Genomic DNA, 20839 nt, shown 5'->3' with positions numbered 1-20839 from the left:
TATCGGGTAAGGCACACTCCTTTCTTGTCGTAGATAGAAGATAGCACACATAACTGTAACATGATTCAATGGGTCAAATCCTTACGCGCCAATTTAAAATCGGAGTGAGATGAAAATATAAAAATAGAAAATAGTACTACTACTAATAATAAAACTCTAGAAGGTTAATAACAAAGCCAGGCAAATGCAATGGACGGGGAATTTTTATTTTTCTAATTGATTGAGTTTTTTTAATTAAAAATAAATTATTTTTGTGAGTAAAAAAAATAAACCACAAAAATATAAATAGTAAAAAAAAAAACATAAAAAATTTACTCGCATATCGCAGTGGGTGTGGAATAGTGGATCCGTATAGAAGAAATTTGCATCATCCTATTCTAGGATGTTAGGAATATCATTTTCATTAGGACATTGTTCTAGAAGATCGTTTGTTGGAGGCCCCTCATTGGTCGGTGAGCGATCTCAAACTCCTCCCCATGTTTTCATGCAACAAATCAGGTTTGATTCACGATCAAACTATAATGATTCAATTTTTGTTTTTTACTTAAGTTATATTTATAAGAAACACCTAAATGATACTATATTTTAAAAATTTATACTCTTTTCTTATAAACATAAAATATTATGCTTCCTTTTTAAATATTATTACTTGATGTTATATTACTATTTTAACAATAAATCATTATATTTATAACTTAAACCGGTTTTTGATTACTGTAAAATGTAATTTTTTGTGCTTTTAGTTTTAACTATTTATAATGTGATAGTTATGTTAGTTTTAAAGTTTAGTGTAGTTTTGTTAAGTGATAAATCCGTCAGCTTGTAAATTTGTTGCTCTAATAAGTGATAGGCTCATTAGCCTGTGTAAGCTTATTGACATGTTTAAGAACAGGCTCATCAACTGGCTTAAAATCATAATATGAAGTAAATATTTAAATAAATGGACAAAACTTATATAAAGGTTAAGTTACTCTATCTTAAGAAAATATTGTAACATTTTCAAATTTGAATCACAGGATTATAAAGTAGGTAAGATTGACTTAAACAAAGTCTAATTAGATTCGACTTATTTTTACTCCCAGCTACTTTCATTAATTTCTTTCTTTTATATGCAATCTCATGTTTTTTTTATAAGATCTGTTAAAAAGCACATTTCAGATTAAATAATACGTAAAATGAACATTAAAAACCTTAATATGAAGAGAAATTTAAGAATCAAATTCATATTAATCTAAATACTCGAGTTTAATTTTGAAATTTAAATAATATTATAAGAGTTTAATACTTAGGTAGTGTTTTACGTATTATCTAATCATAAATTACTATTTAAATTATTTTAAGATAATTATTTTAAAAATTTATATATTATAGGTTATGATTGGATGAAAGACCATATAAAAATTTTTACATTCTGCATAACATTTTTTTTTTCATATTATAATTTAATCATTGGAGTAAATTGGGTTTGAGTGTGGGACAAGTATCCATATTCCATACCCACAACCCTCAACCTATTTACACATTGGGAAACTCCAACTCTAAACTTGATGAAATCCGGATTTTATACCGTTAAAATTAGAATGAAACGAATTGAAACATGTATTTGCATACATGAATTGCTTCTTTTTTCCATGTTTAAGGATGACGTACAGTATAATTTCGACATCTTTTAGAAAAAGAAGACTAAAGTTACTCTTTCTTCCAATGATTAACGAGTGTATTGGTCGCTTTTTTCCTTTGCTTCCCACAAATATCACTTTCGCAACCTTTGCGTGTTTTCCCCCTACTTTTCCTCCCATGAAAGAAGCAACAAAAGCACCAAGAATCAAGATCAAGTAGCAAGCAGTGCATTATTAATTATAAGATGGAAGAAGCCAAAAGGCACAACCATAAAAGTGCGGTTAACTACCCCGCAAGCATAAAACCGCAATGAACGCTTTGCTTTGAATGGAAAAGAATATGCACTTAACATTTTCCCATTATTAATCACAAAAAAAGAAGAAAAAAATAAAAAAAAAACCTAAACTCAAAACTCACATCACATGAATATGGAGAAACTAAACCTTTCTTCTCTTCCAATAACCGATACCCTCTAATTCCTTGCCCTTATCCCATTCCCCCGCCACCTCTACCGTGCTTGCTATGTACCCCATCATTTATCCATCCATCCATCAATCTTTCTCTCACCCCTTTTTAGCCTTTGCTTATAAATCCATCCCTCTTTTCCCCTTTGATTTCCCACATTCACATGGATATTCCAGCTTTTTATATATACCCTCCTATGATCTTATCCATTGAGACTCAATTATTAATTTGCCTAACACGCACAACTCATAAATGGGCAAAAGCGGGAAAAAAAAGTGATCACATATATACGTATAAATAGAAATAAATTATAAAGTATAAGATAGCTTGAGAAAGGTATAGATATACACCCATGAGTCATGCATATAGGGTATGTGTGTGCAAAACATGTACAATGATTTGCACAATGTTAGAAAAGAGGCTTAGAAAAGGAAGATAGAACACCTTTAACCTATGGCATATTTAGGTGGACATTGATGATGAGTAGGTTAATTTCTTTCAACAAAAGATTCCGGCGGCAATCATAAACAATGTTTGGATCCTTTATAACTGTCCTTCCTCTGTAACAAATTAAGACATACTCCTATATACCATTGGATTTACACCAATGATTAATTATTAAAAATAAGAGTACTTTTGTAATTGGTTAATTCCGGTCAAGATAATTATGACATTCGTCACTGTGATGCTGCAGAAATTCAAATCATCAAGAAGCCTGTGGTCACAGAAACAATTACTTTGTAATTATTATTGAGACTTTATGCTTTATGTGCTTCTATTATGGTTTGCTTTGAATGAGAAAAAAAATCCAAGACAAAATATGAATAATAATATACTACCTATTTTGTTTAGAGAAAATAGTATATATACTGATCATATATATGGTCATTTAATTATTAATATATAATAAATTTGTGGTATTTTATAATAGCAATCTTGAAAATCACACTGATATTTTATTAGCTGACATACAATGTAAAAAAAAAAAAATCAAAGTTTTATTTTATTTAACTAAAGACAGATATTACATGTTTGTCCATTTGTATTTTCTTAAAATGTTAAATTTAATTTATTTAACTTATTGTTGTAGATTAAAGAAAAGGAAAAAAAAAAACTTCTGAAAACAAGATTTATTTTCTTTCTTTGTATTTTAATGTTTATATTCAATTTAAATTTCAAAATTTTCTCTCCCATCTCATTTTCGTTATTTTTCTATGCTTAACACAGGTTGATTTTAATGTTAAAAAGAAAACACAGGTTAATGTTCTGGAAAATGCTCCTCACAGTCATCTTCTGCGCAGTTTCAGGGAATTATTCACATGCTTCATTAGCTTGACTAATTGGTACTCACTCAGATTCCAGTCACATATTCATTACTCCATTTATATATATCAACCAAATTTAGTTAAGTTTCATTAATTCCCTTAAAAATACTTAATTTATTCATTATGTAGTTTATGATAATAGTATTCATCATTACTGCATTTATATATATATATATATATATATATATATATATATATATATACATATATATATATATATATATATATATATATATATAATAACCAAATTTAATTAAGTTTAATAAATGCCCTTAAAAAATTAATGTATTTATTAAGTATCTTAATATATCCTAAAGCTGATGATTTAAAACAGCTTGTGTTAAAGCTGTTGACACTAATAAAATGTTATTTTTGCTGGTAAAAAGAATATCTTAAAACTGTGTTAGTTTCATGCAGAACCAATTCCAATTCACTAATAATTTTTTCACGAAAAAATTCGACGTGATCAAAGGCATCATCATATCTTGTGGTGTCCAGTACATGAAATTTTGAAAGGAAACAATAGTCGTGTCTTGGAGGTAGGCACTAGCTAGGTATCCGGAAACTTTAAATTCACAGGTTGGCAAAAAAGAAAAAAAAATACACAATTTTCTTAGGAATTAATGCTCCGCACTGTTGGTGGGGTGTCACAACTCACAAATACATATTCGACAGCGTATAAAATATATTATGCAGCAGAAGAATCAAATTAAGGGTAATTTATAATTAACGAGTAAAAAATAATATAGATTGAATAAATATTTGTTGGAAATATCTACAAGAACAAATGGATAGAAATTATGTATATATCCTCCGAAGAATTCAACTAGATTTTTATAATACAAAGAAAATTCTGGTTTGTATACAGAAGGGACGAGTGTGAACTTGGAATTAATATATGACGCAGCTAAAAAATTCAACGAAAAGAATAAAAAAAAAACCCACTGATATAACAAAAGAATATAGATGTACATGATTCATCAAGTCCTTCCCCTCGATATAACCTATGAAGAATAGAAAAAAGGAAAAAGAAAAAAACTAACACCGAAAAGGCCTGGATATCATAAATCTATACAGTGTATGTATGTGTACCCAAGAACTTTTCCTATGATGATGTCCTAATAATGTGTATGACCATGTTTATAATGATAATTAAAATCAAAAGAAAAACAAAAAAAAAACAAAAGGGTATGTGATTACTATGCACGGTGCTTATGATCCCACAATGAAAAAACCATGGATCTGCAAACTTGCTTTTATATATATATATATATATATAAAATTCAATTCTCTTATCTTGTTCTTCAGTAGTCATCATCCCACTGCAGGCATTCCAAATCTGAGAGAGGTGCAACTGAAGAAGGGCCTTCAAGATCCTCGTACAATGCCCTATTATTATTTCTTCCCATGTTGTTGTCTTGCTGCTTCGAAACCACAGAGGATGTGTCAGTAGTGTTTCTGTCGTTGCTCAAGCCCGTGTCTTGTGAGTGATTAGAAGAAAATTGCTCCATCTTGCACTGTATGTGCTCGTTGTTCTTGGCTGCAAATGCTCTTAGGATAGCTTCATGATGGTTATTGTTGTTGTTAACAAAATCTGAGCCTGCAACACTTGGCATGATGGAACTTTTGATCCTGTTTTGGTGCACATAGTAATCAGCTGAGAACATGTTTAAGGGCTGTGAGAGAGTGTTGTTGCCCATTGCGTTAACGTTGTTGCTGAGATTGGCTTGGTTTGAGGTGTAGTTAATTGTGGGAATCTCATTATAGCTTCTGTGGTGGTGGTGATCTTCTGGCTTGATGAGAAGCTGCTGCTGGTGGTTGTTGATGGAGAAACTGGGAAGATAATAGCCCTCTGATTGTGATTTAGTTGATGAAGAAAGTGGGTTAGTGTTGTTGGTGGTGTTGGTGTTGCCATAAGGAGGATCCATGAGAGGTGGTAGTGAAGAATAATCAAGAAGATCATCCCCAATAGAGTTTATCCTCAAAAGGCCAGGAGTTGAGGACTTTTTGACATCTGTGTTCTTGTGAAAAACCCTTGAGACAACCCATTCATCCTGCAATAATAAAGAAAAAATGGAAAAGAAAAGAAAACTGTTAGCTTTCTTGAGACAATTAATAAAACTAAAGCTATATGACTAAAGGAGATACATGAAAGAAACTCCCAAACTAACACAGAAAAGACACTTCTCTAAAAAGAAAAAAAGGATTCACTTTTTTTCATAATACCTTTGCTGCCTTAGGAAGGTTGTAACTTGCAAATTTGCCCTCCAATCTGAACTCATGCATGACCCAATTGGTCTTCTCCCCCTTTGGAGCTCTCCCTCTATAGAACACAAGGGTCTTCTTCATCCCCACAAGGTTCCCTTTCCCTTTGTAAATCTCCTTATCTTTTCCTGTGGCCTTCCAGTACCCAGATTCTGTTGCTCTATTGGTCCTCATCCCAGTTGGGTACTTCCTATCCTTTTGGCAGAAGAAGTACCACTCTTTCTCCCCTATCTTGGCTTTCTCTGCACAACACATTAACCCAACCTAGTCAATATTTCATTCGAACCTCAAAATAATCACAAGAAGAATGTTTGCTATTACAATGAATTTATTACAGTTGACCACGAGTTTGTCTGTAATAGCCGTCGATAAATTACAGACGACTTTAATTTTCAAACCATCAAATTTACAAACCAGAAGCTAAAGTTTATTACAATATGAGAGAGAGAGAAATTAAATTAACTTACTTGGTAAATCCCAAGGTTCACACTTGTTCAAATCAGCCTCTCCAATAGCAATTGCACTGAAACTGCTATTCCTCACCTTCTCAGTGAGATAATAAGTGATTATCTCTTCATCTGTAGGGTGGAACCTGAAACCTGGAGGCAAATCTAGAGGCTCCTCACCTTTGTTCACCACAATAGGCTCTTCCATGAAATCAAATATATATATATATATATATAAGTTTGAAGAATTCAAAAATATTATATGTATCACAAAACCCTTTCAAGCTAGCAAAAGAAGAAAGCTATTATAACTAAGAAGAGATTGAAAAGAGGAATGAAGAATCAATTTCTAAGAAGAAGAAGAAGAAGTGGAAAGAGAGCTTTTAAGAAAGTAGAACGAAGGGAAGATGGTGTGTTTAAATAGAGGAGCGTGTGCATATTACACCTCACACGCTGTAAGATCCGTAGTGTGCAAGGCACTTGCTGAGAAAGCCTACGATTGGTGTTTTAATTTGTTTTTTTTTTCTTTCTTTATTCTTTTTTGTTATTTTTTCTTTCCCCCTTATAGTTTTGTTTTTTCCAATATATATACGTGTATTTTTATTGGTATATTATGACGTATGTCCTATCCGGGTGGTTTCTTCGCTATATCTACCCCTTTGAAAATGAATGTGATGAGAAAAGAAAAATGGTAAAAAAGGAGCTTTCAAAGCTTGTGGGCCCCACTTTCTCTATAGGCCCCCTCCCCCACTTTTTCATATATATTTTTTTATAAAATAAATGAAATATAACAACTTTATCCAACCAAACTTTTGCAGATTTCAATTGCCTGTTTGCATCATCTCTGTTTAAATGTGTGGAAGGGTGGGAAGAAGTAGAAAATAAAAATGAACTGTTCCTCCTTCATGTCAATTTTTTTCTATAATGTGTACTATTGAAAGCAGAAGTTGCTAGTTCTGCTTCTTAGTTGAATACTTAAATTTCATTTTGTCTACAAATACTAGTAGCAGCTTTAGGTGGGTGGTGGTTGTTTCAGTTGGTAGCTTGGCTCGGCTGCTTCACATAATATAAATTGTACACATTTGTTTCAATTCCTAACCTTATTGAAAAATTAGACCAATAATATTGATCGTACGTATCTAATGCTTCTATGATTGGCTAGCTAGCTTTTATTTATTTTACTAATTAGGAGCATGAATTGTGAAATATTCATAATGGAATTTATCGAAATGATGGCAGCAATTAATTCCCCACACAACAAATGGAAGGAAAGTAAAAAGCAGGTGCATGTTGAGAACCATATTCCAAAGGCTTTTTCACAGTTTCACACCAATAATAAGTCAAAAAAACCAAGCAGTAAGAAAGGATTGGGAATTTTCCAAGAGATTTCTAATGTTCGATCCATTCTTAGCAGGCAATGTGTACATGGTCTACCCTCTAAAATTTTGTGTTGATTTGTATAATGTGGAGACTCTTTTGTTAATTGAAAAAAAAAAATGATCTTTACAACTGTTATCCTATCATCAGTAAAATAAAAATAAGAATTAACAACTGTATCCCTCTTTATATATTTATAAATATCAATTGAAAATAACATTCGGAAGAGTGAGTATGTACATGTGTCAAAAGAAGGTAAGTATTGGAATATTTTCTAATTTTGTTTTTTTTTAAAATAAGGTATAGAAATATTTGCCCTTTTGACATCAGAAGTCACAACTAGGCTTTAAATTAACATATAAATTTAAAGGCTAAATTAATAAATCGGGGAGAGAATTAATGAATCTGTCTTACTCTCAAATTTAAATGAAATATATGCTTTTTATAATGTAAAGCACCGAGAGCTGATTTTGTTGGTTTGGAAGAAAACAATGTATATTAGTCATTATCATCGATAAATATTTAATTTCACCACTTGTCATGTATATATGAGTACGATGGACTAGCCACTAAACAAATGGGGCTAAATATTGTTGACACCATCTCTGCAACTTCCTTGAAACTTCTAAACCAAATTTGCAAGATTAAAATGGTCAATTTATGAAAAACATGGAACAAAAATTAAAATAATGGCAACAAATAGCCATTTTAGTAGACCCTCCTCACTAAATTAAGCCGGAAAAATGTACCATTAATGTTAATAAATAGAGATAAGCACTCATCAAAGCCTCACTTTTAGAGGAAATTAAGAAGGTGATTATTGCTAATGATAATCATCTTTAACCATGGAAAAGGTCAACAAGATTACTACTACTATTGCTTTTGTAATTTGGCTTTGGTGAGCCGTAGCTGCCGTCGTTAATCAATTACTACTACTATTAAAGAGGAAAATGAAAACCAAGAAAAAACAAAATTAAAAAATAACGCGTCGCAACAGTAACGAGATCCAAGGGTGAAAAGTGAAACATTCCGGCGCCGACATTGAAAACTAGGTTGTTTTTTGGTTAAGTATCACTGTTCCAATCCAACACCACCACCTCCTCCTCGTTGAATACTTGCATTTTGCTGCAGCTGCATAAAAAGTTGCACTAATGACATTTGTTTAAGCAAAACCAACCAGATTAATTAACTGACTATCTCTAGCTAAGATTTATTAATGCATAAATAATTCTACATAATATTTTGTAATAATTATACATGTTACTAATTTTTAAATATTGTTCATATACTATTTCTTATTTTTATATCTTAGTTCCTTAAAATCTACATCCACTTGACACGTGTTGACATTATCGGCAACGAATGTGGGGTGAGCTGGAAAATATATATATATATATATATATATATATATATATATATATATATTTAAAAAAGTCGATTATCCATGTTAATGGTTTTAATTTAATTAAACGTGTCCTAATCGCAAAAGGGGTGGTGAGGTGAAAGAGTTAAAATGGGTACGCGCCCTCTAATGTTTGGCTGTGGCTGATTCTCCCACATGCCCTCTGAATTTTGCTAGACAATATTCAAACCTTACACCACTCGATACGGAATAAATTCCGTTATGCACACTTTATTTTATTCAATATTGAATTTGATTGGCGTTTCTTGTTTTGTTATGGACGAAACAGTGATATCTTATTTATGATATGTGATTTTCGTTGATTTTAAAAAATTATAAATAAAAAATTTAGACATAAGTTTTTATATTAAATAGATTATTTTTCTGCATGCATAGAATTTTACACTATTACGTCAACTTTATAAATTTAATTTGCATTTCTAGTATTACTGTGTTGATAATTAGTTTTTGGAATTATGTCAATTAACATAACAAAAAAGGGAGGAAATGAATAAAATACTGAAAACGTGTGGACCCCTTCTTTGCTCGGAGCATGCTTTCTTGATTATTTATTATTTATTATATTGCTATGTAATAATAATAATAATAATAATAATAATAATAATAATAATAACAAAAAACAACATAGAGGGATCTGAGGGTGGTTTGGATTGGAATGGAAGGCTTGAGAGACTCTTTATCTTGCTCTTAAAACTGTTTGACTTTTGCACAACGAAACTCAACGGCAAAAGCAAAAACGGAAGCATCGCCCACAGTCCTCGCAAACCCCAAACAGCTGACGTTTTATGACAGTATAACTTGAATAATAGCAGTATATGCTATTTTTTAAATACAAAAGCAAAAGGGGATTCTTGGTTGCAAAGTAGGATAATGGCACGCATATTAGTGATTTAACTACTTTAATTAAAGTATAAAAATTACATTTTAGAAAATTAAATGCATTTGTGATTATTTATTATAAAATCTATTAAGCAAGATTTTAATACTGTTTTATGTGAATATTTTAATACTTTAGTAATTTTTCATTTAGATGCATGTGTTTTTTTTTATTAGAATCTCATTTATTCATTTTTTTTCCAATATGATTCTTCAGTTGAAAGTAATTTTGTTCAAATCATTGTTAATCACTATTTAGTAAATATGAACGCCTTTTTTTTAATGAAAATTCAAACTTTGATTCACTGTATTATAGAAAAAAATTAATTTATTCCCTTAGTTTTAATTGACATCACTGCACTGAACACTAATTAATATTAATTATTAGATTAAATTATTCATTTAATTTGTAAGATTATTTCATTTCAAGTTTTAATCTCTATAGGAGAAACTAGTAAGTTTTAGTTTTTATACATGCATAAATGCCAAGTGTTGGCCTCCATTTTTTTTTTACAAACGTGTTGGTCTCCATTGATAATACCAGAAAAAAAAAGCTTTTTTCAGGTATTTTAACATGTTTATTTATTTTTATCCGTAAACTTTTTTATGATATAAAACAACAACAAAATTGTCCAAACTGTGATAAATCACTACAAACTACTGTGTAAGCATAACAACAAAATCAGTTTTTAGTGGCAACTATAGGTGATATTTACGGGCGGTTTTAACCTCCAATAAATGCCTTTAATTTCCATCAGTTCCAAAACTGATACGAATTCCACCATCCTAAAGAATCTAACTGCGGTTCAATTATTGAACCGCTGGCATAACTGCCACAAATGTGACGAAGGACAGTAATATCATATCTTTTTATATCGTGTGAATAGCGGCAGTTTGAAACCGCCGGTAAAATATTATTACATTTTAAAATTTTTATTGTGCATAGTGACTGTTTAAACCACCAGTTTATTTTATGTATTTCTTTTTTTTTTTAATGTTTTCAAAACAGGGTTGCTAATTTTATTTTCAGGTTGTTAATGTCTAATTAAATATTAAATAGCAAAATATCATAGGAGAAAAGAAATGCAATTATAACATACAAGAGGAGAAAAGAAAAAAATATCATAGTCTTGAAAATATCAAACTTTTGTTAATGCTTAATTAAATATTAAATGAAAAAAAATACATTAATGGAGTGTAGGTTACTTATTTATAAATTAAATAGAAAAAGGTATTCAAGAAAAGGTTAAATGGATGAGTGACCTTCGTGACATTGGAGATCTAGCCCAATGCATCTAGTGTATAAATATCTCTGATGTGACCCATTCAAATAATACTAATATTATTTATTGTCATTTTTTGCGTAATGAAGAACTAAATTTTATTATTTTCTTTATGGACTAAAACTTAAAAATAAGAATAATTACAGAGATTAAAAAACAGTTTAATCTGATTATTATTATCAAATAGTTATAATTATGATTATTTTTTAATCTAAAATAGTTAAATCTAAGTATTTGTGCCCCATTGCACGCCATGGCACACATTGTCATTAATTGAATGAACAAACCTCGACCCTCTGATGAGAGCACAGTGATGTCAGAAAAGCTTTTGATTGTAGCTGTGGACTTTACTGTAACAAGCGACGCATATAATCCAAGTTCTCTTATCCTTAACCTGATTACTATGAATATGATTAATGAATTGAATGGCATGGTGGGCCAATTGGGTGGGGTTGGGTAGCACCAATTATTGGTGATATATACAAACGTAAAGCGCAGCAAATTCAGATTAGCGGGGAAGTATGTAGGGACCATTCATTCAAAAAAATATTACTGTTTCATAGGTTGAGACAGTTGGCTGCAATCGGACAAATACATTTTAAGATGTTTCTTCTTTAGGGACGAAGAGAAGAATAGTGAGAAAGAGGAGAAAGAAAGCTTATTTAAGCATAATTAACGTTTACTTTTTTTTTTCTATTTTAATCAGTAATATTACAATTTCAGATTTTTGTTAATTCGCGTCACAGTAGTAATATGTTGAATAAGTTATTTTAGTTAATTTTTAATTTTTTATTAACTGAAAAATCTGTTTAGTTGTAAAAGAATAAGTTTTTTTTAGTAATTTTTAATGTTTTTTTGAAACACTTTTTAAAATAATATTTTTTAAAACCTTAGTTACTAACTTTTTATATTTTCTTTCATTTATATATTCAATATATTTATCTAATTTATTAGTTACACTTTTTAAATAAATCATTATTTAATTTTTTTTTTCATTTTACATTTTTCAACTACTTCATCAATTAATTTTATTGAACACTATAATTTAATTAGCTAGTTTTTTAGTTTTCAACTAATTTTATCCAACATAGCCTAAGTAACAAGTATATTAAATAGTGTATCAAGTTTTGTGAATGAACTAATAGTCCAAATAAATAAATCTTGCGATTCGTTGAAATGAATAAAATTGTCTATTATTGTTTATTATTATGTTTCCCTTTTGGCCATTTTTTTTACCATAACAATAGTAAGAATCATTAGGTTGATTGTTAGTCTTTGATTTTTGATTTTTAAATGTAATTTTTAAAATAAAACGTGTTTGACAAAAATGAAACTTGAATGATTTTTAAATAATTTTTTAAACATTTTTACATTTATTTTCAAAATAAAAAAAATGTTTTATGAATTTGATTTTTAGTTTTAAAAAAACACATTTTTGACATTTGATGATCATATTTTTTGTTGTCATCACCACTACTACCACCACTATTATCATTACTATTACTACTATCATGTCGCTGCCACCACCATCACCACTGCACCACCAATAGCACCATCTTGACTATCGGCATTGCTACTATCACTATTGTCAATGACATCACCATCACCATCACCATTGCTACCATCACTATCATCAATGTCACTATCATCACCATCACCATTGTCATTGTCCCTATCACTACCACCAACATCGTCGCAACCTCCACCACCATCATTACCACTTGATGCCACCACTAACACTACTACCACCATCAATGTCATCATCGTCGCCATTGACATTACCATTACCATCGGCATTGCTATCACCACCACCACCATCATCAATGTTACTGTCACTGTCATTGTCACTACTACCAATACCACCTTCGTCATTGTCACCAGCACCACAACCACCACCAATGTCATCACCACTTGCTGTCAGCACCAACGTTGTTACCACCACCACCCCACTACTGTTACTATCACTACCACTGCCACTGGCTACCACCACCATTCCACTATTGTCACTATCACCACCACCGTCACTAGCTACCAACAACAACACTGCTACCTCCACCATGTTATCACTATTACAACCATCGACATCTTCATCATCACTAGTATTCCTACTGCCTCGTCGTTGCTGTGGACATCACTATTATCATCATTGTCGTTACCGTTATACAAAAATACTTTTAAACTAAATTTAATACGATATAAAACTCTCAAATGAGTTTATTTAAAAATTAATCATATTTAAAAAATTAGATTGAAATTTTTTTAAAACTAAAACTGATTGTTATTTTTAAAATTTTCGAAACTCAAAAGTAAAACGATCCTTAATTAAGGCTAAAATTTTTATACATCTACTCTAATCTCTCATAAGCATGCTAACCTTAATGGGTATTTTAGCCAATTAAATATATGTACCATACTACCAAATAAAGTCTAATAGAGACGCTAATTATTGAAAGATGTAAAGTTTATTTTAGTGAGTTGTGTTTCAAAAGAGATTAGTCTCTTAATAGTAAATATTAATTTAGGAAGTATCTTTAATACAAAAAATACACAATATATACTAATTGGACTAGAGAGAGATCCTCCAAGTTTTAATAAAACAGTTTTTTCTAAAGTGTAAATTGTATGCCAATTAGCATTTGATTCTTCAACATTCAAACTAGCTTTAAACATAGAGACGAAATTATGAAACTGCGCCTGATTGGTAGTTACACCTGCAAATCTCTCTTTCCCATTTTATAATAAACTAAAAAAAAATACTAAACTAAATATCCTTTTCGGTTTATATCATTATTGGTAGTAAAAATTTAATTAGTAGTGGTAATGGATTCAAGTATATATAAATGTGGCATTTCATGCATCAGACTGAGTGAATTCATAAAAATATTCATACACTCTATCCGTGCGAGCAGGATTAAAAACCTATTTTATTATTATTATTATTATTATGTAGTTGTTGTTGCTTTTATTATTATAATTGTATTCAGGTCACGATGAGAAAGTCCCTCTCACACACATACATGACCAAATCATGTTGATATCAATTAAAGAAGAGATAAGGTGCAACTGATGGAAATTGCTTTTGTTTTTTGTTATGCAAAGGAATCACATTTCAAGTCAGTTTTAATATTAAAGTTTCTTACAAAGTTGGTCGCTTTTTTCTTTTTTCTCATCTTGAGTCAAAGACAATGAGATTTCCTTAAATTACGGAGTTAGAATTCATCTCACATCGATTATTATTGATTTAAGAAAATTTTACGCAGGAAAAAAATTAAATATAATTCGTTCTGTTAAATAAATTTTTTTCTCAAACATAAAAATAACAAAATTTTACAATATGCCAAACATGAGTTAATGTTCACCACCTTTAAAGTTATGAACCGGAGTTTAGGTATATTAGAAGGCCCACAAGTGTAGCCCATACTTATCACCAAGCGTCGGAGTAATCAAACTTCAAAGATCCTTTTCCTTTACCTTTTTATCTGAAGAAACACAGAAAAAAGAAGGTGGGGGCAGGGAAATGAGGCTTATTCGATACAAAATCAAAAAGTTTTGAATGCACTATTTCTAGAAACCATGGAATATCCATAACAAAGGGGAATGGATTCATTATTTATAATCCGATGAATATATAGAGGTAGTATATCCGTTAAACCAAACAAAAAATGAACCCCTAAAATTTTGGGCACGTCATATATCTCTTGAAAATGTTATATCATATAGTATTTGAGTGTTAATTACATAGTCCTCTTGGGCATAATGAGTAACAAAAACAGTACAAATAATCATTAATAAGCGAATGAAGACATAAAAATAATGACAAATTTGATTGAAATTGAATGATATAGCAAATTTTAGTTGGCATTACTGCCAGCATCAAAATGAGCACAGCCTGGTCCATTCATGATCCTAACACCAAAGCTCGGTAAAATCGTGTGGCAAAACACAAGGCCATGGACCATGGTGCAGCTGTTTTATATATATTTTTTAATAAAAATAATAGAACAGGAAAACACTTGTAATATTACTGAGCATAGCACCAATAATAACATATTAGAGCTGTGAGTAGAAATTTACTTAAAGGATTAGTGTATAGGTCTAAACTAAGAGATCTTTATGGAAAGCGTTGTCCATCAAACAAAGAAAATAACATAAGGAAAATTTAAATTCGCACCAATGAAAAAAGTGAAAATTCATATAGAATTTTTAATATTTTTTATTTACAAGTATAAACAATTAGTATATTATGTTAGTAGTTAACCTCATAATATGTTATCTTATTACTTCAACTATAATCTCTCTTCAACCACCAAACCATCTTGTAATTATTCAAATCACTTGTTTTAATCTATTTTGTTTTTTCATAATCACTGTAATTAAGATCTTTAGTTTTTTTTTTTTTTTAAGTTTTGATTTTTTAATCGATTATAAAATTAATCCTGAATTTAAATTTAGTGACAAAGTTTTTTTTTCACTCCAAGAATGTATTCTTGTAATATTGTTTCAATCCATATTATCCACATAGGTACTACCCTAATACACTAGGTTCCCCTTGTGCTTACGCATCTATTGGCTCCTTCCGATTTGGAGACCAAGAGGGAAGTACTACTATTGACCAAGAAGAAGGTGATCAGTGATGACACCTTCACAACTAGTTACGCTTATCAAGGTTTGCCAGCATAGATCCCCGTCATTACTCGGTTAAAATTAATCAGCAAGTGGGTCTCCATTGACTAGAGTATTTCAATCTATATACCTTTTTTTAAAAAATAAAATCAATGGGACTTAAATATCATAGGAGGTAGGTATTTTACCATGAATTGGTAGCATTTAGGGGTGGTACTTGGCTTTTAATTATTAGGTCGAAAGGGTATGGTTGCCATTAAATTAAAATATATTAGGACAGTACACGGCTCTGATGACATAATCATCATAAACAAATTAACTGGTTCAAAGTTGAATAAAATATCTCATGTACCATGAGTGGGAGATTTATATCTCAACTGTTCTCGTCATGAGGTACCCTTCGGAGCTAGTACATTCTACACCATTAAAGGAGCAAAAATCTTCAACGGGAAAATTCAATGCTTGAACATCTTGGTCAACTAGGAAAATGGGGAGCAATAGATAAAAGCAAGGGACAAATTTAAGCCCATTAATAATGAATCAGTGTGTACGGAGGAATTTCTCAAGATAAAAAATGTTATTTGACTTTAATTAGGTATATAGATTTAAAGAAAAAAAATGTATACAATGATATGAAAATAAGTTTTTTTTTTTGTTTAGAAAACATTGCAAAGTAAAGAAAAGAAGAAAAAAAACTCAAAATCATATGTAAAGTTCCAAGAAGTCATAAACTGTTCGAGTTTGATACTAGGAAACAAGACCAAAGAAGCTACGAACAGCGGCAATTGAGGTGAAATTTTTTAGCAACTGTTCACGAAATGAATACATAAGACATGAGTGTGTATTCAAGACATATCTGGTCATGGCTGGCTCGTTGAGTCAACCGCCTTAATTAGACTCTATTCGAGTTTCTAATATTTTAATTTTAAAAAATTAATTTAAATTTGAATTATTAAATGATCAATTTTGTTATATTATTTTTAATTAATTTATTAATAAGATTATTCAATATATATAGAGAGAAATTAATTGTCGTATATTGTTTGTATGTGTGACATTTAAGGTGATTAAGATAAAACTCAAACTTATTAAAAATGTAATTTTATGATTGATTCTTTATCCTACAATGCAAAAGTTTATTAAATAAAAGAATGCTAACATTGAACATAACACATACGTGCCCAAACCCACCATTCAAAACACCAAAGATTAAATCCAAATAAATGTCTCACCCCTTAAATGATAGTAATAGAGTTTTCGAAGCACCAAGCAATAGGAAACTACCACGGTAAGGCAACCAGGAGCTCATCTCAACTAGGGATGATAATTATACCTTTTTTCCTTTGAGCACAGGGATGATAATGGTGGTACCTATATCCTATAGTTAAGTGAAAAAATATTCATAAATAAATAAGGTAAATATTCACTCCTTGGGATGGGTCAAAATTAGGTAATTGTCCAAATTTTTAATAGGGATGAATAGGAGTATGAGTATTATAATATTCAACCTGGTTTTTTTTTTTTTTTGAAATGCAAAAAGAATATATTAATGAAGAGTTGAGTTTGGCATAAGATATGACAAATCCAACTGCAAAGTTACATCAACTTAGTCCACACGTGATATGTAGCAAGAATTGATTGCCAATACTCACGTTTAGATCAATAACCAAAGGCAATCAAATATCCTAGGTTGAGTACATTAACAAATCACAAAGTGCGCCTCTGCAACACGCTACCCACAATTAAGTAAAGGTAATTATGTTAGTTGCTTTAATAGTTCTTTTGGCTGTAGACTCCAGGCGTAGAGGGATGGAGAAAAGCCCTTCACATATGCCTTTGCCCAGGTCGAAGCTTGGTTCCTAAATGTGTCCACTATAGATTCTACGTCCCAGCTTTTATTGTTGAATTTAATCTCATTTCTATGCAGCCAAATCCCCCATAAAACAAAGGCCCACACAATCCACCAATTCAACCTCGCATGCTTCCCTTTGAGTGCCCCTTGGTGTTGCCAAAAGTGAGTAATGCCTTCATTTGGCAGCACCCTTGTGTCACCATACCATGAGTAGCAATAATTCCATATGTGATGCGAGAACTTGCATTCGAAAAATTAGTGTCGAGAAGTTTCCACTTGCTCTCTACAGAGCACACACTTCATGTCAATGACATTAGTAATGATGTTCCTCTTATGGAGATTATCCATAGTCTGTAACTTGTCGTGGGCCATTCTCCAAATAAATCCTTTAACTTTGGATGGTATAGGCAACTTCCAAAGTTGTTGAAAAAAATCTGCTCCTACCATCGTGTCCCCTATGTTTAACATATTATAAACCTTCCCTGAGTTTGTAGACCAATCCCAACCATCAAGTGCAGTCAATTTTGGTCCGTGACACTCAATGGCATTCCACATGTGACACACCACTTCTTGCTCCCAATCAAACCAATGCCTTTTCCATTGCAAATTCCATCGCCACACCCCATTATGCCAAGACCCCACATCCTCAATCATATAATTCTTTTTTTACCGAATTTAGATACACATGATTGAAGCTTTTGCATAAGTTCTCTTCCCCCACCCATTTAGCTTTCCAAAAGCTCACATGGTTTCCGTCTCCCACCACTCTTGACAATTTATCTTGAAACCACCCAAGCCTATTTTCATAAACCTCACAACTTTTTAAAATATCACTCCACCATTGGGTTTATAAATGCCCCCCATAAGGTCATCCATACTAACAATGTCATATTTCCTAATGAAAATGTCTCTCCAAAGACCACTACTCTCACTCAAAAGTGTCCAAAGTCATTTCCCTAAGAGGACCTTATTAACGAGCTCAAGGTTTTTTATTCCCAATCATCCCCTTTTAAAGGAGAACAAACAACCTCCCACCTTACCCATGAGACTTTATTTTCCTCACCACTTGTTCCCCATAGAATTTTTTTTTTGAATGCTATTAAGAATAATAACCATTTTCTTAGGTACCTTAAGAAATGAAATGTAGTAAAGGGATAAAGAAGATAGTACCGATTTAATCAAGCATATTCTCCCACCAAAAGACAAATGGTACCTCTTCCAAGGTGCAAGCTTCTTTTTCATCTTGTCAATGACTGGTTGCTAAGTGTTAATCTTTCTTGCATTCACCCCTACCGAAAGGCCCAAGCATAAGTATTCTATCAATTTTACTCATGTCATTACCGCCGATATGAACCCAAGTAAACCTTTTACCCACTATAGATGTCTCCACCAATTCCATCCCATCAATGAAGGAATTGAATTCTTCTATCTTTCTACCCCTTTGTTGGCTAACACCTCCATATACCATCCTTTCCTCCTTTTTTCTCACGACATTGAAGTCACTCGCCAAATTTCCTTCCCCTATAGACATAGGACTCCTCCGGTGTGATTTACAGCTGGAACAAACCTCCATTCCACATGAACATCCCCCCAAATTTCTCTACAAAGCTTGTCATTGATATCCTCCATTTTCTTTCTTGTAAACATACAAAATCTGGATTTTCTTTCAATATAAATTTCCTCAACTCCTTCAACTTCACCTTACTCCTTAACCCTTGTACGTTGATACCTTCGCGGACAACTTCTAGTACCCCTTTCCAAACCCCATTTTCTCTTTGAATTTGTTACTAGTTGATCTCTTGCACCCAGTTGAATCATTTTCTGCACAAACTCTTCTTTAGAGCCTTTGAAAACAACCCCAACTTAATTAGTAATGTCACATAATTTCCCTGCCTCTTCTTCATCCATTTCATCTCCTTTCCTCCCCTTTCTTTAGTATATTTACACTCCTTAGTAATTAGCATTGATGTACACTTGGTCTTCCTTTTGTTTTTTGCCTATCTGCCAATAGTTTGCGTTTGCATATTCTTCAATAGGGATATGCGTTACTTCCTCAGTTTCCTTACATGAAAACAATTCATCATTAGCAACATGGGCTTTGGTATTTACTGCATGAATTTGTTGCTTCTTAGCCCCGGTAACAACCTTCTCTCGCTTCTTACCTTTACAATTATACTTTGGTTTAGGACCATTAAAATTTAGAAAGCTACCTCCAATAACAACCTGCTTATTTGCCTAACTATTGCTCTAGCGGAATGCTTCTTAAGATCCTAGCCCAACAATTTCTTCTAATACTCCATTCTCATGATCCCTGCTATATGTTGCGATAACATCATGACGCCCATCCATCACTGCAACTTCCTTAAGGACATAAGATCCAGATTTTTCCTTTGAGCCCATAATATAGAGTTATCTATCCCCTTATGACTTCCTTCTTTTTGAGTCCCACAAACATCAAATGGTTCTTTCCCTTTTTCAATTGACACCTCCATTATTACTTCCTCAGCCTCCAAGGTATTACTAAAAGGTTCACTCCACCCACCTTTTTTTTGTTAATATTGTACCCTGGCTCAAGTGAGTCCTACCCACAATGATAGCGTGTCAGTTTGCTTTTGAGTTGCTCCCTTCAAACTTTGTCTCTTCTGCCCCCTCTCCTAACCCTACTGCCTTTTTCTGATGTCTTCTTCACGTCTACCAACATAGTTTGACCGTCACACCTTCTTGTCGACTCATAAGCATGCTTCTTTGTATTTCTTTCCTCTACAATGTCAAGTTTTTATGTGTTTGAGAAGTGACTTGTCCAACAACCTTCTATGACTACCCTTCCTTTCCCATTGTGCTTTATTTGTAGAGTAGGATTATTTTCATGTGTCAGAATATATACAACACTCATTTTTCTAATTGAAAGACAATAATTTGAAGAGCACAGTAACCAAAAGTTTATACTCAAGATGTAACTCTGAGTTGAAGTTTGTTTGGATGAATTACATAGCTTTTGGGCTAAAGAAATAATTAAGGTCCATTTTCTAATTTTCCTCATGTAATAATTTTAGATGACTCATGATATGTTTTAGGTCAATTTTTATGTTTTTTAGGCTTCCTAAGCCATTATATTGGTTAGTGGGGTTTTTATTCTTGGTGGGAAATAAATTTAAGTGGAATTTAGTTGTTAGTGGTAATTAATTCCTAGTGGGATATTTAGAGAAAGGTTAGCCTATGAATAGGAGAAACTTTGTAGCTTTGACGCAAATTAAGTCTAAATGAAAGTTTGAATTTTTTCCCTT

General features: G+C 31.7%; 1 protein-coding gene across 1 annotated transcript; it reads right to left on the bottom strand.

Annotated features, from left to right (window-relative positions):
• Positions 1-4341: 4341 nt before the first annotated feature.
• LOC100784372 (NAC domain-containing protein 87) lies at positions 4342-6672 on the bottom strand. The gene is made up of 3 exons (XM_003553953.5): positions 6143-6672; positions 5637-5917; positions 4342-5464 (listed from the first exon to the last, which is right to left on the bottom strand). Exons 1-3 carry the CDS (start codon positions 6327-6329, stop codon positions 4715-4717), a joined length of 1218 nt encoding a protein of 405 aa, XP_003554001.1. The 5' UTR covers positions 6330-6672; the 3' UTR covers positions 4342-4714.
• Positions 6673-20839: the final 14167 nt, after the last annotated feature.

The sequence above is a fragment of the Glycine max genome, chromosome 19, assembly GCF_000004515.6.
Source record: "Glycine max cultivar Williams 82 chromosome 19, Glycine_max_v4.0, whole genome shotgun sequence".
Taxonomy (NCBI): domain Eukaryota; kingdom Viridiplantae; phylum Streptophyta; class Magnoliopsida; order Fabales; family Fabaceae; genus Glycine; species Glycine max.
This window is presented reverse-complemented; position numbering and strand designations above follow the sequence as displayed.